The following is a 26,055-nucleotide window of genomic DNA, read 5'->3' on the forward strand; positions in this document are numbered from 1 at the left end:
CTTTGCATCTCTTGCTGTTGGATTTTGTTAGTAATATATAAAAATGCTGAGGATTTATGTGTATTTATTTTGTATTCTGCAACTTTGCCAAAGTTGTGGATTATTTCAAATAGCTTTTTAGTAGAATCTCTAGGGTTTTCTAAGTATGCCATCATATTATCTGCAAAGAGTGGTAATTTGGTTTCTTCATTACCTATTCTAATTCATTTAATCTCTTTCCCAACTCTTATTGCTGAAGTTAGCATTTCTAATACAATATTGAAAAGTAATGGTGATAGTGGGCAACCTTGTTTCACTCCTGATTTTATTAAGAAAGGTTCCAGTTTATCCCCATTACATATGGTGCTTATTGACGGTTTTAAATAGACGCTCCTGACTATTTTTAGGAAAAGTCCATTTATTCCTATACTCTCAAGTGTTTTTAATAGGAATGGATGTTGGATTTTATAAAATGATTTTCCTGCATCTATTGAGATGATCATATGGTTTTTGGTAATTTGGTTATTGATATAGTCAATTATGCTAATAGTTTTTCTAATATTGAACCAGCCCTTCATTCCTGGTATAAATCCTACTTGGTCATGGTGTAAATAAAGAATTTTAAACAGCAGTGAAACTCAGGTTGAAAACATTGAATTATGTTATACTAATTTGTAGGGCACACCCCTGATCCAACTTATTTATTTAGGTATTTATTTATCTATTTATCTGTCTGTCTATCCATCCATCCATCCATCCATCCATCCATCCATCCATCCATCCATCCATGCATCCATCCATCTAGGTATCTATCTGTCTGTCTATCTGTCTATCCATTTATCCATCCATCTATCCCTGTATCCATTCATCCAGCTATGTATCTATCCATCCATACATCCATCTATTCTTCCATCTATCCATCCATCCATCTATTTGTCTATCTATCCATCCACCTCTCTGTCTATATGTCTGTCCATCCATCTGTCTATGTATATATGTATCTATCTCTCTCTTTCCTCACCACCTTTTAAGTAATGGAAAACTTCTATCTGCAGCAGCTCCTCTTGTACTTTTTCCATTCCCCTAGAAATTTTTAAATGATCCATCTAGAATCTAAGCCTAGGGTGTTTCTGGCAGTCTTTGTGCTTATACAGTGCAAAGAGTGTTCAGAATTAAGTCTGCAGTGAAGTCATGCAATACAGCATGAACAACCTTTTACTGTTGCCAAAATTTTCTTTCTTTCTTTTTTAAAAATTTTTTTTATTTTTCAAAATACATGCAAAGACAATTTTCAGTGTTCACCCCTGCAAAACATTGTGTTTCATATTTTCCCCCTCCCTCCCCTTCTCTCCCTTCCCCTAAACACCAAGTATAGGTTAAACATGTCCAATTCTTTTAAACATATTTTGACATATTTCCACATTTATCATGCTGCACAAGAGATGGGGAAAAATCAGAAGGAAAAAATAAGCAAAAAATAACAAAAAGTGAAAATACTATGTTGTAATCCTCATTCAGTCCCCACAATTCTCTCCTTGGATGCAGATGGCTTTCTCTGTCATAAGTCTATTGGAATTGTGTTGCCAAATTTTTCTCAATATCCCCATCCTCCATTCAGTGACTTGACCCATATGAGTCATGACCCACAGTTTAAGAAGCTTTGCTCTACAGTTTCATTCACAAGCATTCCTGATCTTATTTTCCTTGAGTTTTCAGAGATTATGTATCCGCACATTTAATAGGCAGTTTTGTATGCTGTTTTTTTTTGTTTTGTTTTCCCATTTTTGAACATGGGGTATATGATGAGGGAAGGGGAACATGTTTATACATATTTAGAGGGAAACATGGAGTGGAAATATCAGAACGATTGTAACTCAGCAGGAAACAATCCATTTTCTGGAGGGAAGGTCTACACCAAACTAAAAAGTATAAGTTTCTCCCACTTCTGTGCTCAGGGGTCCCTTTTCCAGAAGAGGAGTAGACTGCTCATTAATCATCATTAAGATGATTCCTTAAGATTCTTCTTTAATAAACTCCTAAAGATGTGTTGTTTAATATTTAATTAGCCTATTAAGCACCTGCAATAATGATTTGGTCAAGTAGCCCAACTAGTTTGGGCTGGATGGATTATTAAGTTTGTGGTTTTCTCAAAAATACAAGGCTCTTTCTGATTGGCTGACTTCACCTGTGCCTTCCTAACTACCCAGTTCCTTGTTTGCTCAAGGCTTCTATTGATCACTTAATTATTCTTTGGAATTTTAACTTTCCTTAACCTCTCACATTCTGAAAACTCTTGGTCAGTAGTATCCACTATCCTATACAACCTTAAAGCTTGCAACACTGTGGAAACTCAACTTTTCAGTATTTCTCACACTAGGTATATATTATATTTTGGGCTTTTAAACCCATGCTTTGGAAAAATTATTTTATCAGTTTTGTGAAGGATGAAGAGACTAGAGTCACCACTTAGGATAATGCTTGTGCCACATTATAAAGAACACTTAGTTCTATGAACAATAATAAGTAAAATGAGTGTAGGACTAACTCTACCTCTTCAAGATTTCTCAGGGCAGCCATTTTCCACAAATGCAGATATATGGCAGTTTATAATCTCTCCATTCCTTGTGATGGCAGAATATCATTACACCTCCCTTCTAAAATTAAGCATTTGATGGCTAATCTCAGAGCTGTAACCAGGACAGAAGAACGGGGGCTTTGCCTCAGAGCACTGAATTTGGAAGTTGCTTGTTGTCTACATTGGCAGCACAGAAAAAAATGAAATTTAGCATTTAATTAGTTGGCTTGGCTTGACTTCTAAATATTTTATATTATCTACAATTTTTAAAATGGGAATTCTTTTTCCAAATCTTGTTGCTGGGCTTATATAGAAATGCTGGTGATTTATATGAGTTTATTTTATATCCTGCAACTTTGCTAAACTTGTTAATTGTTTTTTTTCCCTTAATACCATTTTATTTTCCCAAAAACATGTAAAGATAGTTTTCAACATTCATTTTTATAAGACTTTGTCTTCCAAATTTTTCTCCATCTTTTTTCTTCTCCCCTCCCCAAGACAGCAAACAATCTGATATAGGTCAAACATATGCAATCCTTTTAAACATATTTCCACCTATATCATATTATGCAAGAAAAATCAGACTAAAAAGGAAAAAAAAATACTAAGAGAAAGAAAGGCAAACAAACAAATGATGAAACTACTATGCTTCAGGCAGCTACGTGGTGCAGTGGATAGAGCACTAGCCCTGAAGTCAGGATGGCCTGAGTTCAAATGTGACCTCAGACATTAATGCTTCCAAGCTGTGTAACCCTAGGCAAGCCACTTAACCCCAATTGCCTCAGCAACAAAGCAAAACAAAAAAACTATGCTTCAATACACATTCAGTTTTCTTAGCTCACTCTCTCTTAATGTGATTGGCATTTTCCATTCCAAATCTGTTGGAATTGTCTTGAATTGTTGAGAAGAGCTAAGTCCATCACAATTTATCCTCACACATTTTTACTGATACTATGTAGTGGTTTTCTTATTCTGTTCATTTCATTCAGCGCCAGTTCATATAAATTAAAGTCGTTAATTGTTTCAAGTAGTTTTTTAGTTGATTCTCTAGTGTCCTCTAAGTAACCATTATATCATTTGCAAAGAATGATAGTTTTGTTTCCTCATTGCCTATTCTAATTCCTTCAATTTCTTTTTCTTCTCTTCTATACCCTTTCTAGGAGATTATCAGTTCCTATAATTTCAGTTATAATTTCTATGCAGGTGTCTTCCCAAACTATATATCATTAGGACAACTAGGTTATGTAGCAATTAGAAACATGGATTTGGAATTAGGAAATCACTTCAAATTTGGCCTGAGATTATTAGCTGGGTGATCCTGGGCAACCACTTAACGTCTGAATCTGTTTTCTCATCTATAAAATGGGAATAATAATGGCACCTAGCTCACAGGGTTATTGTGAAGATTAAATAAGATAATACATATAAATTATTTTGTAAACCTATATAAATGCTAGTGATGATGATAATATCCCTAGCCTTCTCAGATCCAATGTTTCAATGTGAACTACTTCTTGGACATTTCTGGTTGGATTTCCTGGAAACAAATGTTCAAAATAGAACCCAAATCCACATATCATTGTGCTAAGTAAACCCATGCTAGGAACATATTTCTGCTTCATAGGTTCCCTTTTTTCTTATACTATACTGCTTAAGTATTGCTTTCTACATGAAGTCGTTTCTGATTACCCCCATAATGACAGTGCCTTTCTTCCCTATTATGTATTTATCTCATTTTGACCTAGAGGTACACATCTACTTCTTTTCCTCTGAAGGTTCTAAGAGTAACCCTAAAGAGATTGTGGCTTCTAATACCTCCTCGTGAGCTCCCACCAGTGTTTATTCTGTGGATTATCAGGCAGTAACCTCAAAGAGTTTTTTTTTTTAATCAAAAAATATTTACTAAGTGGTATGCAGTAGTTAACTTTTTTATATTAACATTTCCCCTCACAAATCAAGAGGCAGAGATGAGAAATGGAGGGATATGTGTGTAACTGGTAAAAAGACAGTTTGGTGGAGCTGTAAAGTGTAGGATAGTAGGACATAAGTCTGGGAAGAAATGGTTCAAGTGGTGAAGATCTAAAAAGTTTTTTTTTTTAATTAATTTTATAATTATAACTTTTTTTTGACAGTACATATGCATAGGTAATTTTTTTTTTTACAACATTATCCCTTATACTCCCTTCTGTTCCGAATTTCTCCCCTCCTTCCCTCCACCCTCTCCCCTAGATGGCGGGCATTCCCATACATATTAAATATCTTATAATATATCTTAGGTACAATATATATGTGCAGAACTGAATTTTTTTGTTGTTGCAAAGGAAGAATTGTATTTGGAAGGTAAAAATAATCTGGGAAGAAAAACAATGCTCACAATTTACACTCATTTCCCAATGTTCCTTTTCTGGATGTAGCTGATTCTGTTCTTCATTGATCAATTGGAATTGGATTAGCTCTTCTCTATGTTGAAGATACCCATTTCCTTCAGAATACATCCTCATGCAGTACCATTGTTGAAATGTATAATGATCTCCTAGTTGATCTGAAAAGTTAAACTGGCTTTTTAAATATTTTATCCTAAGGGGCAATAGGAAACTGCTGGAGTTTGCTGAGTATGAATATTTAATGACCAGATCTGTTTTTAAGAAAAATTATTTTGGCACCTGTGGAATTGTGTCCTCCCACAGAAACTGACTCTACGCTGGATTAAATAATAATAAAATGGCAATAGTGGTGGTGGGGACAATTTAAAAGAAACCCCAAGTGAACTTTGTCATTTAACATTTTCCCAAAGATTATGTATGTAATACTGATGAGTAGTAAACTGAGGTCTAAACGAGATGGGTCAGTTCCTTTCTCTCTCTCCTTCCTTCCCCAAAGTAACCAAGGGCAGGGTTCGACAGCAAAGGAATTTGCTACTTAATGCTCTATGGAAACAAAGTTTTTATTGATTAGAATGGAAACACAGGAGAGTGGGTGGGCAAAATGGCTGCATGGTACAAAGCCCATTTTGCAAAGAGTAGATTTTTGAAGAATCTGTTTTATAACAAGAGCACAATCATTCAGATGCAGTGATGTAAGGAGGTTCTGGAGAGTGATGTAAATAAGATAAGGATTCTCTTGTTATCTTTTGGGGACAGACAAGTCTCTTCCCAAAAAGGAATTTCCTGCTGGCATTTGGTCTGTTTGAGCAGATTAGAATGGGGGCTGTAAAACCCCGGCCAGCTCAGATAGCCCAAACTAGTTTGACCAGATCTTGTATCTAAGGTCCAAGTCCCAAAGGAAGTTGGAGATCAAACAAGGAATATCAAGGGGCTACCGCCCTCAACAATACTACATGGGGAGAACAACACTCCAAAACCATTACCCACCTCTAACACCTTATCAATCAAACCTCAGACCTTGATGGAGAGATCTTAGGACTCTGAATCCAAGAGCCTTGGGAGTGAAATGTGTCCTAGGCCACCAGACGTCTTTCTAATCTAGTCTGGCAACTCTTATGAAGGAGGACAATTAAAAAAAATAGTATATCTAATACTATAATTACATATAAATACATATAAAGATAGTTTTCAACACTCATCTTTGCAAACTTTTGTGTTCCAAATTTTTCTTCTTCTTTTCCCTACCTTCCCCCTCCCTAAAATAGCAAGTAATCTGATATAGATTAAATATGTGCATTTCTTTTAAACATTTCCCTATTTATCTTATTGTACAAGAAAAATCAGATCAAAGGGGAAAAAAACCATGAGAAGAAAAAACCCACAAACAACAACAGCAAAAAAAGCTGGAAACACTATGCTTCAATCCACATTTAGTCCCCATAGTTCTTTCTCTGGAAGCAAATGGCATTTTCTCTCACGTCTATTGAAATTGCCTTGAATTGCCACTGTTGAAAAGAGCCAAATCCATCACAGTTGATCATCACATAATTTTGTTGATGCTGTGTACAATGATTTCTGGTTCTGCTCACTTCATTTATCATCAGTTCACGAAAGTCTATCCAAGCCTTTCTGAAATCAGCCTGCTGGAACTCTGTCTTCCCAGAAATCAGCCGGAGTCAGGATCACTAAACGTCTTTATTCTTGATCTTTTACGGTCACCCTCCAACGCCAGGTCAAGAGTGTGAGAGAGCGTGAATTCGAGACCCAAGTTTCTCCTCCTCCTCCCACACAAGTCACTTCCCCCTCTTTGTCCCACCAATCAAGTCAGCACAGAACAGCTGGGGAGGGTCAACCTTCAAACAAGTTAATAGGGAACCGTCCAATTGGCAATTAGTCTCATGTGCTTCATTGTCCAAGTGCATTGCTCAGTTCTAGCCCTTTACATCAGCCTGCTGATCTTTTCTTATGGAACAAAAATATTGCATTACATTCATATATCATAGCTTATACAGCCATTCCCTCACTGATGGACATCCACTCTATATTCCTTGCCATTACTTTCAATTTTAAGGGTCTGGGGAGAAGCAGCCTAGCAGCTTCTCCTTCAGCTATTGAAGACCCAGAAAGTTCTTGCTACCAATAGTTTTTGGTACCATTAAATGGTTCAACATCAGAAATCGGTATTGTCTCCTCTATTAAAATTTGAGATCCCCAAGAGCAAGGACTGCCTGGCTGTTCTATGTGCATCCGCTGAGCTTAACCCTGCGTTTTGTACACATTAGGGGCTTAATAAATGTCATTTCCCCCATTTACTCATTCATTTACTTAACATTTATTGAGCACCAACTATGTGATGGATTCTGTGGACACAAAGTTACAAAGGAATAATAGTATCCACTCTCAGAAATTTGCATTCTTTGCTCAAATATGTTTATTAGACTGGTCAAAAAGCTAGTAAAATTCTGAAAGGGGTAATCAGTCAATTAGTATTTTTTAAAAGCTTCTACTACACACCAGGCACTATGATAAGTTCTATGGATGCAAAGAAAGAAAAAAACAAAACCAGACAAACATTGTCTGCTCCATAATTCTGCTTCAAAATGCCCCTAAAGATAATTCCCAGGAAAATTTCAATAAATAAAAATCATGTCCCAATTCAGGGTCTGAGTAAGAAACACCAAAATGGAATGGTCTATTTAGCATCCCTGGGCATTGAAAATAGTCAGAGGAGGCGCTAATTACAGAGGCCACAAGGGGGAGCTGGCGTCTTTTGAATCTATAAAGAAAGATTTGATTTGATTTTTTTTCCCTTAAGTCTTACTCCTTGAAGACCCAGGAGCTTCCTTACAAAGGCTGGAGGAAAAAGGATGCTCTACTATCTCCCACACACATCCCCACTTTCTCATCTCAGTGTCTGGACTGCCACTATTCCTTAATTCTGGGAAGCACGTTCAGAAAAATTGTCTCAATATGACTTTTAAGAGACACCTCAAACTCTTATCTTCTCCAAACCTTTCCTGACTCTCCTACCTATCAGGGGCTTCTTTTTCAAAATGAAAACAAACAATTTGAGATTATAAAGTACTTCACATACATTAGCCAACTCCCTCCAAGGACACCTTATATATTTATAAAACAACAGATCTGAGGTTATAACCAGATGTTTTTGTAGTTACTGAGACTTTTGCTGTACGTACTATTTAAATAAAATGCCTCTACTAAGAGTTAATTAATTCTCCAGGCTGTTTGCTCATGAGCTAGTGAACTATAACAGTAAGTGCAGTCATTCATAGTGATGAGGGTTGGGGTCCCTTGAAGATTCCTTTCTAATTGCCCAACCCATGGCTGACCTTGATTCACAAATCCTGGTCAAAGGCACCCTTTGAATATCCGGGCCCAGCCCCCCCCCCCCCCCATCATCAGCTCAGCTTCCCCCAGTCCTACCTGATCTGAGCTAACTGAAAAGCCCGCCAGAACTGGGTACCGCCCATCATCTTCTAGGTATAAAAGAGGTGATCTGGGATGCCCTCATTGCAGGTGCCCTCCCAGCCAACACATGGTATCCTTCCAGCCATGTAGGGGTCCCTGCCCGCCAGCGGCCACCTTCGGTCCTGGCGTCTTTCTAACTGAGCTTTACTTCCAAATTCCTACAATAAACTTTTTATTTATCAATCTAGGTTTTTGGGCCTGTAAATTCATTTTACAGGGGATTATCTATGCGCCAAGAAATGGGGTTCCCCCTTTCCTTTCCCTTATTAATAGGATTATCCCTAAAATCCAAAGGAGCAGTCACTCCTCTGGGGACTCAATCACTGAATGCAAATGCAAATTGGGAGAGTGGAATGTATTTGTATAATTATTGCTTAGCCAGTGCCTGGCAAATAGTAAGCACTTAATAAATGCTTTTTTCAAGATTTCATATGTTTAACCTATATCAGGTTGCTTGCTGTTTTGGGGAGTGGGGAGGGAAGGGAAGGAAGGAGGGAGGAAAATATTTGGAACTCGAAATCTTACAAAAAATGAATGTTGAAAACAATCTTTACATGTATTTGGAAAATTAAATAGTATTGACAAAAATTCTTTGTCATTCATTCATTCATTGGTTGTCTCTTTCTCAGCATTAGGTCTCCAGCTCCTGGAAGCCTCTGAGTATCCCTGCAAATCATGAAAGTTCTCAAACCTCTTTGTATTTATTTTGAATTGATAGGGATATAAAAATATTGAATAGCAGGAGCAGAAATCTGATTGGTTGGCCTTTGGGATCAGGATCTTCGTAGAAAATTTCCAAGATCTCAGAATTGGAAGGCATTTCAGAGATTCTCCAATTTTTCTTGCATTCAAAACAAGAGATTTTTCCACATAGCATGAACAGATGCCACCCACTTGAAGAATTCCAAGGATGGGGAGCTCCCTACTTCTCAATGACTCCTCCCGTCAATACTGTCCTTCTCATCTTCAACTCCTGGCTTCCTTCAAGTCCCAGCTAAAATACCACTTTTTCCCTCTTCTTTTGCATTTCTAGTACTTAATATAATGCCAGGCACATAGTAAGCTCTTAATAAACACTTACTGACTGACTGACCTCTGCTTCCTAACAATGGGTCTGGGTGGGTAGGGGGGGAACTCATCTGGTGTTAGAATAGTAGTCTTGTAATGGAATTCACATGCAAAATCACCTCAGCGGAACTGACTTGTGAGGGAAAATAGCCCAGTTTTATCTTGGGATAAGTCCCCACAGGGGGTATGTTCTGGGTCTCTACCTCAGAACCAGTCTTCTAGGCTATCCCAAAGATTGTAGATCTGTCTTCTTCTCTCCTTCCACCAGCTCAGCCTTTATTGTTAAGGGCTGGAGAACAGACATTGAAACCCTTTACATATTATTGTCATTGTCTAAATTATTCTTTTGGTTTGTTCACTTTTATACATATCAATTCCTACAAGTATTTCTAGGTTTTTCTGAATCCTCCTTATTTGTCATTTCTTTTTATGATTTACTGTCTCATTATATCTATATACCAAAATTAGTAGAACCATTCCATAATTGGTGGGCACTGATTGTTTTCAATTTTTTAAAGTGATATCATTAATACTTTTGTATATGTGAAGTAAAAGTAATAGTATTGCTGGTCAAAGGGCATGGGAGTAGAGATCCAAACTGTTTCCCCAAAACTAATTCACCAATCTCTCAACAATATTGGTGTTCCTATCCTACCAGCAATTTTCTGTTGCCTCTTTCCATCACTCTGCCAGCATCACTGCCAAGTCTAAGGACTATTCAGGAATGAGGACCATTTAAATTTTTTTTAATCAAATAAACAGCTTATTAATAAGCTTTCCTATGCTTAGTTAATCTGGTCCTAAGAAAGCAGATTTAGTGTGTTGGTTAGAATCATATTCAATATTTTGTGATATTTTAGAACCTGTCAATAGTCTTCAAGAATCCAGAGTCACCTCTGCTATATAGAAGTATAGAAATAGGAGGCTTATCTAAAAATACAAAAAAATACCCAATAAAATAAAGGTATAATAACAAAAAAGAGGGGAAATAAAAATGGTGTCATAAGTTAATGCCCATGGCTCTTCTTAACAATGAGACAATTCAGGCCAGTTCCAATGATCTTATGATGAAGAGAGCCATCTGCACCCAGAGAGGGGACTGGGGCGAATGAGTGTGGATCTCAACATAGTATTTTCACTTTTTTTGTTGTTATTTGGTTGCTTTTTGTTTTCTTTCTCATTTTCCCCCATTTCTGATATTTCTTGTGCAGCATGATAATTGTGGAAAGATGTATAGAAGAATTGTACATGTTTAACATATTGGGTTACTTGCCATCTAGGGCAGGGGGTGGAGGGAAGGGAGGGAAAAATTTGGGAACACAAGGTTTTGCAAGAGTGAATGTTGAAAATTACCCATGCATATATTTTGAAAATAAAAAAAACTTTAATAAAAAAGTTAATATCCATTGAAAAACCAACAGACTGAAAAAAATAGAAAAGGAATGTGTGTGGGTTGAGGGTAGGGTGGGAGTGTCAATTGCTCCCAAAAGTCTTTTTATTTCCCATACTCCTTTCCATCTCTTATATAATCTGGCTACTCTGGAAGTCACTATCATGATCCCCCAAAAACCTCATCAGGAACCTCATTAATCTGCATGTTAGAGTCAGTGTTGGGATTCTCATGTCCTCAGTACACTGTCCCAGGGACTTCTCTGATTGGAGGGAAGAACGAAGGGCTTCTTGGACCTCCATTTCAGGGGGCTCCCCAGACCAGCATCTCTTCATCTCTTCATCACTTACTCAGATCTACTCCTTTAGGTTTCTCTATCATATCACACTCTACCTCCCAAAGATACTACTTTTCCTTCCTCCCATCTTTTCAGTTTCCTTTTTTGTGTGTTGTCTGAGATCTTTCAGTAATCACAGTGCCTGGTATTTTGTTATTCTGTTGTTCTCAGTCACTTCCCCCTTTAGGGTTTTCTTGCAAAGATGCTGGTTTGCCATTAAAATGGTTTGCCATTTCTTTCTCTAGATCATTTTACAGATGAGCAGACTGAGGCAAATTGGGTTAGATGACTTGCCTGGAGTCACACAACGAAGTATCTGAGACTTTAATTTTAACTCAGCTCCTTTGACTCCAGAGCCAGTGCTTTCTCCACTAGTCCACACAGATACCTCTGAGTAGCCAGTGTGTCAGCATACTTAGCACGGGATGGGGAAGGATCCATACTGAGATTTGAAAGTTAGATTGGGGTCACTAAAAGTGAAACAGGGGAGTTTATATTTGGCTCTGGATGTGTTAGAGTGGCTGAGTTTATCCTGAGTTTAGCCTTCTGTGGGGAGCTTTGGGGACAGTGGTCAGCATGCTGTTCAATGCTGGGTCACATACAATAGAACTGCTGCTCATCTGCTGTGGCCCTTGGTCATCCTTTGCATTTTGAAGCAGACTTTTGGGGAATCAGAGGATTTGATCACAGCTGAAACAAGCAAACGCGCCCAAACTGAGGAAATGAAAATCGGATGCAGGCTTGAGGCAAATTACTTGTTTTGGAGAATAAAAATGTATAGTCCCTGGAAAGTGGACGAGGGAATCCTAGTAATGGAGACCGGGCAAGATATCGCTAAACTCTACTGTGCTCCCCTGCCCTCTGTTTGGCCAGACAGATGGGAAGGGCTTATTCATTTTGGCATCCATTATTGCCTTACAGTGTCCACCAATTAGCTATTGTCTGTCCCTGGATTTTTGTCATTTTTCAAAGGCTCGACATATAAGCGCTCTTTGTTAGATCTAATGGAAGTGACTTGTTCATTCAATTGCTTTTAACAAAGATGCATGGTGTTGTAGACAGAGTACTGGACTGGGAACAGAGGGCCTGGGTTCAAATCCTGACTTATTCCCTATGCAATTTGGGATAAATAATGTTATGTAAGCAGTGTCTTACAATGGGGAAAGAGTGTTAGATTTAGAATCAGAAGATTTGGTTTTTTATGTATCTGTTTAAAATGTAAATACAAAATAGAAAAAAAGACAAAACCGAAAAAGAAAAGACATAGTCACATGTGCAGCAGAACATAAGATAGGATTAAAAATATGAAACAAATTTTCATTTCAAGAAAGCATATATTAGATATTACATACTGTATTCAAAGCTGTCCATTTTTGCTTTGCTTTCTTGTAAGTTTTCTTTTGTTCTCTCTTATGCACATTTTACTTTATTCTTTTCCCCCCTTCTCTCACCCTCAGCAGACTACAATGAAGTGTGGAGATTATATATATACATACACAGACTTTCTATATATATATGTATGTGTACATATATAATATCCATATGTATATACATATATACATAGTCAAGTCTAAATCTCAGACCTAAAACTCACTACTTTGGAAGTATTAGTCTGCCAGTCAAGAAGCACTTATTTATTTATTTATTTTTTGAAAACAAAGTCACTTTATTATAAATTTTTAAAAAAATTTTATTTATAAAATTTTTTTTGACAATATATATGCATGAGTAATTTTTTAAAAATAACATTATCCCTTGTATTCATTTTTCCAAATTATTCCCTCCCTCTCTCTACTCCCTCCCCTTGATGACAGGCAATCCCATACATTTTACATGTGTTACAGTATAATCTAGATACAATATATGTGTGTAAATCCAATTAAGAAGCACTTATTAAACACTTACCACACAAATTCCAGGCATTATGCTAAGAGCTGAGGATATGGAGAGAAGCAAAATACTCACATTCTAATGAGAGAAGCAACATAGAGCTAACTAGGTATAAACAAGATGGACTGAGAGTAGATGGAAGGTCATCTCAGAAGGAAAGGGGAAGTGGTGCAGGAAAGGCTTCCTATGGAAAGTGGAAGTTGAACTGGGTCTTGAAGGAAGCCAGGGAAGCTGGTAGGATAGGGGAATAGAGAGTGAATTCCAGGCGTGGTGTGAATAGTCAGCATAAAGACACAGATATAATAAATCATCAAAGAGTGCATGGAGACCCTGTGATCCAACATTGTCACTTTGGGACTGTATCCCACGAGATTATAAAAGAGGCAAAAGGAGCCACATGTGCAAAAAGTCTGTAGCAGCTCTTTTTTGGGCGACAGGGAACTGGAAACTGAAATGGATGCCCATCAGTTGGAGAATGGCTGAATAAATTATGGTATGTGAATGTTATGGAATATTATTGTATTGTAAGAAATGACCAACAGGATGATTTCAGAGAGGCCTGGAGAGACTTACATGAACTGATGCTGAGTGAAGAACCAGAAGATCATTGTACACAATAACAAGAATATTATGTGCTGATCTACTGTGATGGACTTGGCTCTTTTCTTTTTTTTTTTTTTTTTTTTTTTTTAATTTTATTTAGAATTTTTTTTCACAGTATATATATGCATGAGTAATTTTTAAAATAATATTATCCCTTGTATTCATTTTTCCAAATTTTCCTCTCTCTCCCTCCATTCCCTCCCCCCATGACAGGCAATCCCACACATTTTACATGTGTTACAATAAAACCTAGGTACAATATATGTGCGTAAATCCCATTTTCTTGTTGCACGTTAAGTATTGGATTCCGAAGGTATAAGTAACCTGGGTGGATAGACAGTAGTGCTAACAATTTACATTCACTTCCCAGTGTTCCTTCTCTGGGTGTAGCTACCTCTGTCCATCATTGATCAACTGGAAGTGAGTTGGATCTTCTTTATGTTGAAGATTTCCACTTCTATCAGAATACATCCTCATACAGCATTGAAGTGTACAGCGATCTTCTGGTTCTATTCATTTCACTCAGCATCAGTTGATGTAAGTCTCTCCAGGCCTCTCTGTATTCCTCCTGCTGGTCATTTCTTACAGAGCAATAATATTCCATAACCTTCATATACCATAATTTACCCAACCATTCTCCAATTGATGGACATCCATTCATTTTCCAGTTTCTAGCCACTACGAAAAGAGCTGCCACAAACATTTTGGCACATACAGGTCCCTTTCCCTTCTTTAGTATTTCTTTGGGATATAGTCCCAATAACAGCAATGCTGGATCAAAGGGTATGCACAGTTTGATAACTTTTTGGGCATAGTTCCAGATTGCTCTCCAGAATGGTTGGATTCTTTCATAACTCCACCAACAATGTATTAGTGTCCCAGTTTTCCCACATCCCCTCCAACATTCATCATTATTTGTTCCTGTCATCTTAGCCAATCTGACAGGTGTGTAGTGGTATCTCAGAGTTGTCTTAATTTGCATTTCTCTGATCAGTAGTGATTTGGAACACAATTTCATATGAGTGGATATAGTTTCAATTTCTTCCTCTGAGAATTGTGTGTTCATATCCTTTGACCATTTATCAATTGGAGAATGGTTTGATTTCTTATAAATTAGGGTCAGTTCTCTATATATTTTGGAAATGAGACCTTTGTCAGAACCTTTACTTTTAAAAATATTTTCCCAATTTGTTACTTCCCTTCTAATCTTGTTTGCATTAGTATTGTTTGTACAGAAACTTTTTAGTTTGATGTAATCAAAATCTTCTATTTTGTGATCAATAATGATCTCTAGTTCTCCTCTGGTCATAAATTCCTTCCTCCTCCACAGGTCTGAGAGGTAGATTATTCTCTGTTCCTCTAATCTATTTATTATCTCCCTCTTTATGCCTAAATCATGGACCCATTTTGATCTTATCTTGGTATATGGTGTTAAGTGTGGATCCATATCTAATTTCTGCCATACTAATTTCCAGTTTTCCCAACAGTTTTTTCCGAATAATGAATTTTTATCCCTAATGTTGGAATCTTTGGGTTTGTCAAAGATTAGATTGTTATAGATGTACCCTTTTTTGTCCTTTGTATCTAATCTGTTCCACTGATCTACCGGTCTATTTCTTAGCCAATACCAAATGGTGACTGCTACTATATAATATAGCTTTAGATCAGGTACACTTAGACCACCTTCCTCTGACTTTTTTTTCATTAGTTCCCTTGCAATTCTCGACCTTTTATTCTTCTATATGAATTTTGTTGTTATTTTTTCTAGGTCATTAAAATAGTTTCTTGGGAGTCTGATTGGTATAGCACTAAATAAATAGATTAGTTTGGGGAGTATTGTCATCTTTATTATATTCGCTCGGCCTATCCACGAGCACTGAATGTCTTTCCAATTATTTAAATCTGACTTTATTTTTGTGGCAAGTGTTTTGTAATTTTTCTCACATAATTCCTGACTTTTCTTTGGTAGATGGATTCCCAAATACTTTATACTCTCAACATTTGTTTGGAATGGAATTTCTCTTTGTATCTCTTGCTGTTGCATTTTTTTGGTGATATATAAAAATGCTGAGGATTTATGTGGATTTATTTTGTATCCTGCCACTTTGCTAAAATTCTGAATTATTTCTAATAGCTTTTTAGCAGGGACTTGGCTCTTTTCAACAATGAGATGATCCAAGGCAATCCAATAAACTTGTAATGGAAAGAGTCGTCCACATCCAAAGAGAGAACTATGGAGACTGAATGTGGATCAAAGCATAGCATTTTCACATTGTTGTTGTTTGCTTGTTTGCTTGGTTTTTTATTATTATTTCTTGTGTTTTTCCCCTTTTGATCTGATTTTTCTTGTACAACATGACAAATATGGAAATATGTTTAGAAGAATTGCACATTTTAAACTATATCAGATAGTTTACTGTTTTGGTGAGTGGGAATGGAGGAGAAGCCCACAAGCCCACTCTTGGAGGCGGAATCAGATTCATTCCATTTTCCACCTTTGTGCTGGCTGGAGGCTAAAGGACAAACTTTTAGATTCAGAGCCATTTGGAGGGAGCTCTTAGAACCAAGGAGAGAGATAGGCCTCTATTAAAGCTAACTGGGCCCTAGGAAAAGAGACAAGAATTAAAAGGAAACAATAAAGGATTTGGACTCCTGGCTGCATTTGAGGTGATTACTGAACTGAATTGAAACTAAGGCTGCCTCCAGAAGCTCCCCAAGAAGCCTGCTCCCAAAGAACATTATATTATAGAGAAGAATATTACATTTTTGTAATGAAAAGGAGGGAAAAATTAGAACACAAGATTTTGCAAAGGTGAATGTTGAAAACTATCTTTCCATGTATTTGCGAAAAATAAAATTATATAGATATATATGCATACTCACACATATGTACATAGACAATTTTTGACATTCCCGCCTACAAAACTCTGTGTTCCAATTTTTTCCCCCTTTACCCCTCTCCTCCAGTTGGCAAGTGATCCAATATATGTTAAAAATGTGCAATTCCTCGTGCAATTCCTCTCTGTATATTTATACAAATATCATGCTGCACAAGAAAAATCAGATCCAAAAGGAAAAAAAATGAAAAAGAAAATAAAATGCAAGCAAATGACAACAAAAAAAGTGAAAATATATTGTGGCCCACATTCAGTTCCTACTGTCCTCTCTCTGGATGGTTTTCTTCATCACAAGACCATTGGCAAATCCTCCCCCCCCCTAAAAGTAAAATTTATTTTAATTTCACAAGGAAATCATAAATCTCTGAATTAAATAAAGGAAATGATTGAGAGAACTGTACCCTGTATTATAGTCTGGCACTACGGTATGTTGCTTTCGAGAGGGTTTCAGCCTTTGGAGCACCTGGTGGGCACTGCTCACCAGGCTGCTCACAGTCTTCCATGACATTTTGGGAAAACATTTTCCAACTGGTTAATTTTATCTGATTTGGTTCAACACTGAGTCAGGAAAGTGGGTCCACAGTCATATTCTGGCCCATTGCATTGAAAAAGACATTAATTAATCTCTATATCATTTTGTAAATAGTCATAAAAGCAGGCTGCTCTACACAAGGAGATGATAAAGGTGGAGAGTGCATAGTTGGAGCTGGAAGCTCCATGGGGACAGCGACTGTTTCTCTGTTGCCTTAGTACAGCACCTGGCAGACACTAGGTGCTTAATAAATGCTTATGGAACAGGGAGAAATGAGTTTCTCTTCCCCTCAGCCCCTGACCCCTCCAAGGAGGAGCATGGGCATATCAGCACAGTCTCCTCTGAGCCCAGGGCATGTGATAGAAGACAATTTTGATCATAGAGGTACAAGTAGGTGGACAGTCTCAGGACCAAGTCTGGATCCTAAGGGTTGAGGTTACACAAAGAAATCATTTTCTTAGCTTGACCCTGAAAGATGCACCATCCACCTCCTTTATACCAACTCTTGGACAAGACTGGGGAACTCACCTTAGAGATAAATGTCCCATCAGAGGCCTTGACATGGATGGATCTGGGCATCTGGAGGCAAGGTGGGAAATGAGTAGAATGAGGAAGTGGGAAGCACCTTGCTCTTGGTCCCACGATAAGTATTGGAACAGGGATGTGGGGGTCTCCCTAACTCCAAGATCTTTTAGTCCCAGCTCCCTCTCCATTGTGTCTTCTTTGTCTCAAACTACTTCCTGGCATCCATCCACTAAAGATGCTGATGTAATTACAATTTGTATTTTAATTTTCACTCTAATAGAGGTCATATCTTTTTTTCTTTTTGGCAGCTATTTGTCACTTTTTTTATTTAGCCTCCCTAAGGCTATTGAAATTACAGAAGAGCATTTAAAAAACTCACAATCCAATAATGGGGGAGACAATACATATAGGAGGTTGTAGGTGCAAGTTGTGTCCTTTTCTTAATGTCATTTCCACTGATATAATCCTATCAATATCATTTGATATCACAAGGACTATTGGTAGCAAGAACTTTATGGGTCTTCAATAGTATGGAAGTCTCTTAGAAGCTTTTCAGGAAGAAGGCTGAGGGCACTGGGATGGAAGCAATGCTATTCCCAAGGCGCATGGATTCAAGGTTCTGGACTATGTCCATCAGGGTCTGAGAAGAGATGATGGTCAAGTTACTGATGGTCCAACTTACCTGGCCCCTGCAACTTTGCTTTCTCTCCCTCACTGCTTCTTGCCTTGCTGCTTCAGCTAAGCTGGCTTGTCTGACCTGTGGGAATAAAAATGAATTCCCTCCCTCCCTTACCTTTAAAAAACAAAAACCTGCCTTTCCCCACCAAATCTCTCTATCCCTCTAAACTTTCTGTTAACTGGAAACAGTTTGTGAAAAGACTCCCCACCATGAGCAAACTGGAAGTGGTGAATTCTTTACCTGGAATGTTTTCCCAATGTCTGGTGGCTCAAGGGAGAGTGTAGAAACTAGAGGATTAGTTGTGGGGGTACATCTCTTACCATTATTTTTATTAGCTTTAGCCCCTTTTCCCCCCTTTCTTTATCCATTATCTTTTTTTTTCTATTGTAATTTGGTGGGGGAAGGAAGAAATTTTATATTTCTCATTACAATTCCTTTTCAAATAAAAAATTTCAATTTTCTCTGAAGTGCAAAAAAATTCTAGTGCCATCTATGGGCATGCATATGAAATAAGGGGTGCTACCATTATGTTAGTAGCCTTAATTCCTTTCTTTTTTTTTGTATTTTTTTATTTTAATGGTTTTTATTTACCAGATATATGCATGGGTAATTTTACAACATTGACAATTGCCAAACCTTTTGTTCTAATTTTTCCCCTCCTTCGCTCCCCCCCCCCATGGCAGGTTGACCAATACAGGTTAAAGATGTTAAAGTATAAATTAAATACAATATATGTATACATGTCCAAACAGTTGTTTTGCTGTACAAAAAGAATCAGATTTTGAAATAGTGTACCATTAGCCTGTGAAGGAAATCCAAAATGCATGCGGACAAAATTAGAGAGTAGCCTTGATTCTTAATTCTGAAAAACAATGTGTCACTTTAACAGTTATCCAGGCAGAAAGCTCATCATGTGATTCCCCAAATGGCACAGAGCAATTTGAAATCCATGTTGTCTGGATTCCAAATTAATCTATGGGATATTATGAAATATTACTTAAGAATATTAAAAATAGAAAATCTATGGCTCTATCCATACCCTCAATCTGTAATTTCCTTTCTTTGCATGATCCCATATTTGTACATGAAGGTAATCAGCAGACTGTGGCCATATTTATTAAATAGAGCAAAATGAAAAGAAAAGAATAGCTTCTATATGGAGACCCCTATTCAATTTTATTTCCAAACCTCTTTCCCCGTCTACAATTCATGGAAAAGGAAGAAGAGACGAGGAATGTATGTCTTGCTCTGCCGAGCATTGCTGTCTGGGTCTCCTGGCACTGTGGGTTCAGGAAGTGATTCTCCTGACAACCAGCAGACAGAATTCCTGCCTGGGGCAGTCTGTGTGGTTCCTGTCACCACAGCATCACAGTCCCCAGTCAGTGGCTGCTCTTCAGCATGGGAACTAGCAGTTCGGGCTCCAAGGCACTCCCGTCTCTTGATAAAAGCCTCTCTCAAGGACGAAACCTCCAGAAAATTGCTCCTAGACGCGTTCAATTCCATGACGCTCTCAGGATGTCACTTATTTCCCATTATCCAGCTCTCTCTCTGTTGCTCATGGATACGGGAAAATGGCAACCCTAAGAAGCCGAGATCCCCAATGAGAAATTGTAGAGAACAGTATGACTTGATCTCTGTAAATCATTATAACTAGCATTCCAGGCCCAGGGGGAAAATAACAATAAATTGAGAGCTGTTGTTGTCATTTTTCAGTCATGTCTCTTTGTGACCTTATTTGGGATTTTCTTGGTTTGCCATTTCCTTCTCTAACCCATTTTTCAAAGAAGGAAACAGAAACAAGCAGGGTTAAATGATTTTTCCACAATTGTGTTGTGTCTCAGGGCAGATTTGAACTAGAGATGACGAATCTTCCTGACTCCAGGTCTGGCAGTATGGTATATGCACTAGGGTACCACTTAGCTACCAAAAGTGGTGATGAGTATATCTCCCTAAAAGAGGATGAAATGAGATAATATATGGAAAAACTTTTGTAAACCCCAATGGGCTATTAGTATTGTCCTTTGTGCATAATCCTTATTACACATATGCGTAGATAAATATATCTCCTCTATAAAATATCAATTTCTTAAGGTCAGAGACTATTTAATTTTTTCCCTTGTCACCTAGCACCTACCACCAGCCTAACTTAAGTCATGAAGGAAGGGAAACTCAAGCAGAGCAGCCTTAGAATTAGGGCAGGAGGAAGTGGGGAGCTGGATGAATTCCAGATTCTGCAAGCGTCTAGGCCCACTGTCACAGCAGTTTCAGCACTCTGGCCCTTGTGATGACATTCCCATTTTCCCTTCCTGTTTACTAAATGACTTATTGTCTGGCACATATATGCTCTCATTATCCATCATACCTTAGAGCATGAGGATTTCCACTTTGAATTCTACTTGTTTCATAATATTATGTGCCATTTCCAAAATTCCACATATTATTGCTCTGACCACAGCATGAGAAATTCTAGCTTTGGAGTTTAATTTGGTGCCCGATTGTTGGTGTGGTGGAGAGAGATTTGGATGTGAGGTCAGGAAGTTCTGAGATCCAATCTGCCTCAGACACTTGTTAGCTGTGCCAACCCTGCCTCAGTTTCCTTATCTGAAAAGTGAGGATAATAGCAGGATTGTGTTGAGAATAAAATCATCTATTTGCAAAGTGTTTTGTAAATTTTAAAACACTGTATAAATGCTAGCTGTTTTATTATAATGGAAAGAGGAGTTTGTTGTTCATTCATTCTCTCCAGGTCCTTCTGTCTGTCACTGTCTCATGAAGTCTGTCCAAACTCTTGTTTGTGGCTTCCATGACACAATCTGTCCCTCTCATCCTCTGCCATCCCCCTTTCTTTTTGCCTTTGATCTTTCCCAACCCCGGTGTCTTTTCTCATGTTATCTCATTATATGGAAAGATACTAGCCAGGGCCCTGGCCTGGGTCCCCTTGACAATTCTTTTCAGTTCTGAATCCTAGAAGCCTCCTCCCTCAGCAGATTCAGGATTCAGAAAGATCAGGCACCTGTAAGATCTGGACGGACGGTCCGGGGAACTCTAGTGTCTCCTGTGAAAAGAAGCCTCTGACAGCGTCTCTAGGAGCAATTCCAGCTGCTGCCCTGACCTCACCCTTTTGGCGTGCCTGGTCTCCATCACAGGTGTGGCTGCCTTGTCAAACGCCACCTTCCATCTTAAATTGTCTCTGACCCTTTCCACCCAGCTTTCTGTTTTGCAGAGTTCCAGAATTTGTTCTGCCCAGCCCAGTGCTATCCATCTCAATTCTCCTGATCCACCCTCCAGTCTTAGTCACAGACATGCACCTTGGAAGCACCTACCAAGCCTCAGCCCTGCCCAGAGAGCCCACAATTGGCTCCTGGCTGATCCCTGCTCAACGGGTTCATTGTTTCCTTCCTCCCCCCACCCCAGAGTAGGAAATTCTTCCTTTCCCATGTGATCTTATTTTCAATTTTCTACTTGTCTGGGTGGTGCAATGTGGGGATCATGGAATCAGGAAGCCCTGACTAATCCTGCCTTACAAGCTGTGTGAACCCGGGCACGTAACCCCTTTTGGACTCAGTTTCCTCCTCCGTAAAACAGGACTGTAATAGCACCTGTGTCAGGGGGTTGTTGTGAGGATCTCATGAGACATCTGTAAAGCACTTTACAAACCTTAATAGAAATGCTATTGTTATTATTATCCCATAATTCTAACTCCATAGCTTCACTGTCCATAGCAGCTCCAGCAGAGAATTTTGAGTCAGCCTCTCAGTTTTGGGGGAACAGAACGAAGAGCTGCTTAAATGGGTCAATTACAGATTGGCTTAAGTTCAGGGGTTCTTAAAACTTTGGGGGCCATGAACTTGTTTTACAGTTTATTTTGATAACGATTTCACCATACTTCATTTCCTTTGTATGTATTTTATTTTGTGCATTCAAACCTTTATTTGGAGAAGGGGTCCCTCAGGTTGCTGGGCAAAGGGGTCCAGGACACACAAAACAGTTTAAGAACTCTCTTTTTTATATTGTACTCATTCTCCACTAATCACTTCATACATTTTCCCAACAACAATCTCCTCAACACAAGAATGGCAGCGCCACATTATTAGACCTTTAAGATAGTCAGGAAAATAGTATTTTCAATTTCCTGCTGAAGGTTTTATGTGGCCCTTTTTTGAATTTGACTGTTTGGAAGGAGTTTCTTCATCATGTTGCCATCCCCTAGCTCTGGCCCAAGTTCTCCTTTTGATCAGGAGCCAAGGGGAAGTGTATTTTGGGTGGTCAGTTTAAGGGGGCTCCAGCTCAGGGGCAAGGCGGAGAGCTGGGGGTGAAGGCTGCCACTAGTGCACGGTGAGGGAAGGGAAATGGTCTTCTGTCTCCTCCTAGAGCTCACTTCTCATTTTCCCCATTTCCCCTGTAGAAAGCTCCTGCCCAAATCTTTTTCCTTCTCCTATAGGAAAGCCAGCTGGATTGGGATAGACTCTGTATGAGTCAGCCTGCTAGGGGAATTCTGTCCCCAGCTCACCCGCAGCTCCAACAGATAACAATAAAGTCTTTATTGTTTGATTTGAGGGTTTTTTAAGTTTTATTTTTCAAAATAAACAATATTTACATCTTTATTTCACAACTACAACTCTATAGACTTCTTCCAAAACCTTTAAATAGCTCCATGGTAAACATTAGAAATCACAAGATCAGCCCAAACCATGTCTTTTGATATTTAGTGGATTTTTTTTTTTAACTTTCAAGAATTAACTGTTTGAGGATGGGAATAGGGGAAAAAAAAACAAAAACCAACAAACCAACAAGAAAAACAAAACTTACACAGAGGTCCATACATGGAGTTAGGAAAGGCAGCAGTGAAACCCAAACTTGGCCCAAAGCCAAGCAAGGAGAATTCAAACGGCTTAGACATAAGACCCGCTTTCAAGCAGTGAGGAGTTTGGTTATGAGGAAGAGGAGGGTGCTTCATGTCATGGGCCTGAAGCAGGATACAGAGAGAGGGCAGTCGGGCTAGATGGGCAAAACTGGGAGCTGGGAGAACAGGGAAGATGAAGGCCCCAAGATGCTGACTCCCACGGCCATCCATCTCGGCACGCCTGGAGGTGCTAGGAGGAAGGTGACCGAGGCCCTAGGAAGATGGAGTGATGGGACTGTTGCCAGGTGCTAGACTGGTCTGCGAAAAGGGAGGATGAGGAAAGAGGGCACCTTGGCCGTTCACCTTCCCAACAGGCTGTGGTACTGCCTGCCTCCCCTTGGCTAGGGGTCCTCAACAAGGGTGACTTCTCAGCACAGAGTCCTAGTGATGGAGGGGAAGAGGCGATAACTTTGGCTGGCCTTCCAGCGGACCCCTAGCACCTGTGGACTCTGCGCTTCTGAGAAGTCAGGGGTAGGGACTGGGGGCCCAGCATAAGGGGGTGAGTGAACGGTCCCCAGGCTCTTCCTGAATGCCTGCCAGGCCCTAGGCCGTGGGTCCGGGAGGCACTTAGTTGGCTTTAGAATTGGCACTTGTAGTGGATACCTGCCGTAGGCAGCTGGGCAGAGCCAGCCTCAGACTTAGGCACTGAGGGAGTTATCGACAGGAGAACATGGGCAATGAGTGAGAACCCTTCATGTATTTCAGGCCTTGCCCTGCCGTCTCCTTGAAGCAAGAAAGTGGAGGGACCAGCTTGCTCCTTCCCCTGAAGGGAAATGAAAGAAGTGCTCCAGGAGGGAGTAAGGGAGACGGGAGGAGCCACCGGCTGAGTGGACTCTTGTACCATAGAGGCCACGGTCATGGACATCATCAGGGTTTTCTTACAAGGGAGCCCTAGGCACTTGAGGCTAGAAGGGGCCTGAGGGCAGTCCCTCTCTGCCCGCCATCGGCTGGGCTCCTTGCTCCTCCTCCCATGGGGTCTGTTTCCTTCACTCCTCTCTAGGGCTGGAGGTGGTTTGGACTCTGCTTCAGGACTGAGGCCACGGTCGGCCTGTTCGCGTGTTAGCAGCCCAGTGAGTCGGGTGGGCAGGTTTCCGGGAGGGTGCTCCAAGGGCGAGCTGGGGTCTCTCGGTTCCTGGGAGTCTTGGGAAGAACTCCTTCACTTTTTGGGGATTGGCTAGGAAGCGGTCCCTCTGATCCTCGGGGAATCACTACCCCCTCTCCTTGGGCCAGTGAGACTGACCCACTCAGTGTCCCAAGCACCCCGCAGGGGTCACCAGCTAAAGGGTGAGGGGAGGAAGTGTTAGCCGGGAGGGAGGAAGGGTGGTTCCGGGATGAAAAAAGCAGGGGGGCTGGGAAGGTGTTACTGCTCCTTCTCCGAGGTCTCTGGAATGAGGGTATGGCAGAAAACATCCCACATCTTGGAGGAGATGCCAAACCCTGGAGAGGGAGAAAAGGGGCAAAGTCAGAAGAATGGAGGAGTGTCACTGTAGATAGCGTTAACCTTGGAGTCAGGACTCGAATTCAACTTCTGCCTCAGACTCTTACTGGGTGACCCTGAGCCATTCACTTCATACACACCCCCGCCTCAGTTTCCTTAAATGCAAAATTTACATCTTTATTTTCCCAGAGCTCTAATTCTAATTGAACATTTTCTACAATCATGAATATGGGCAACAAACCAGAACTATGTTTGAGATATATCCCTCTGTCACCCAGAGATATTTTCAGAACACATTAAAGATGTTGCAGAAATCCTGAAATATCTAATTCATGCTCATCAATGCTTCAAAATTACTGTTGCTATTTATACCCTTTGCTAGATATAGTGACAAATCACAAACTTAAAAAAAAATGATAACTGTATTGAAATAATTGTTTTCCTTTGTAATCTTACATATTTTATTTTATGTACTTAAAACATGATTTTGAAAAAGCCAAACTGTCACAGTTGGCTGAAAATAAATAAGAAGATTAATTAAAAAGATACGAATCCATGATTCTGGGGCAGCTGGATGGCGCAGTAGAGAGCGCACCAGCCCTGCAGTCCGGAGGACCTGAACTCAAATCTGCCTCAGACACTGACTAGCTGTGGGACTCTGAGCAGGCCACTTAACCCTGAGAGCCTCCCCCGCCAAAACCAAATAAAAACACGATTTTGAGGGGCTGTGGGCTTCCCCAGCCTGCTGAGTCCACGGCACAGAAAAGACCTCTTGGATGAGAGAGTCTCTTCCGAGGCCCTTTTAGCTCTAGTGCTCTGGAGCAGACTTGGACAGTTCTGCCTCACTCAGTCCAAAGCCATCACCCCAAGATGTCACTGGCCCTCTTGGGGGGCCAACTGCCCAGCTGCTGTGAAAGGGAGACCCGGGGCAGTAACACTGCATCGCTGCTTCTGTCCTGCTCCCCTCCAGGACACCCCCTGCCAAGCTGGGGTGGGGGACTGCTCCCTTTATCTTAGCTCTGCTGCTCAGGACTAGAGAGGTCCTACTCCCTGGCCCAGCCCTCCTACCTGACTTCTGGTGTTCAAAGTGGTGTTTGACATGGTAGGCCTTCATCTTGTACAGATAGGTGCCCTTGGACGGCGACCCATAATGCAGGTAGTAGTGAATCATGTCATAGGTGATGTAGCCCAGGAGGCCGCCCGTGAAGACGATGCCCGCCAGGGTCTCAGGGAGGAAGATGCGGAGGATTAAGTAGGTGCAGATGATCATCAGGGAAGCAGGCAGAGGGGGGAAGACCAGGCGGGAGCCGTCGTACGGGGACTAGGAACAGAGAGACCCGTCAGACGGCCCAGCTCTCCCCAGGCC

General features: G+C 39.9%; 1 protein-coding gene across 1 annotated transcript in view; it reads right to left on the reverse strand.

Moving 5' to 3' along the window:
- Positions 1-22,887: 22,887 nt before the first annotated feature.
- Positions 22,888-26,055, reverse strand: part of FA2H (fatty acid 2-hydroxylase) — a 75,506-nt gene continuing 72,338 nt past the window's right edge. Inside the window, exons 6-7 of the mRNA XM_074285993.1 lie at positions 25,758-26,010; positions 22,888-24,688 (exon numbers count right to left, since the gene is read on the reverse strand). Of these exons, the coding sequence (XP_074142094.1) occupies positions 24,612-24,688; positions 25,758-26,010 (330 nt within the window). The 3' untranslated portion in view covers positions 22,888-24,611. The remainder of the gene's footprint in view (positions 24,689-25,757; positions 26,011-26,055) is intronic.

The sequence above is a fragment of the Sminthopsis crassicaudata genome, chromosome 2 (assembly GCF_048593235.1).
Source record: "Sminthopsis crassicaudata isolate SCR6 chromosome 2, ASM4859323v1, whole genome shotgun sequence".
Lineage (NCBI taxonomy): Eukaryota > Metazoa > Chordata > Mammalia > Dasyuromorphia > Dasyuridae > Sminthopsis > Sminthopsis crassicaudata.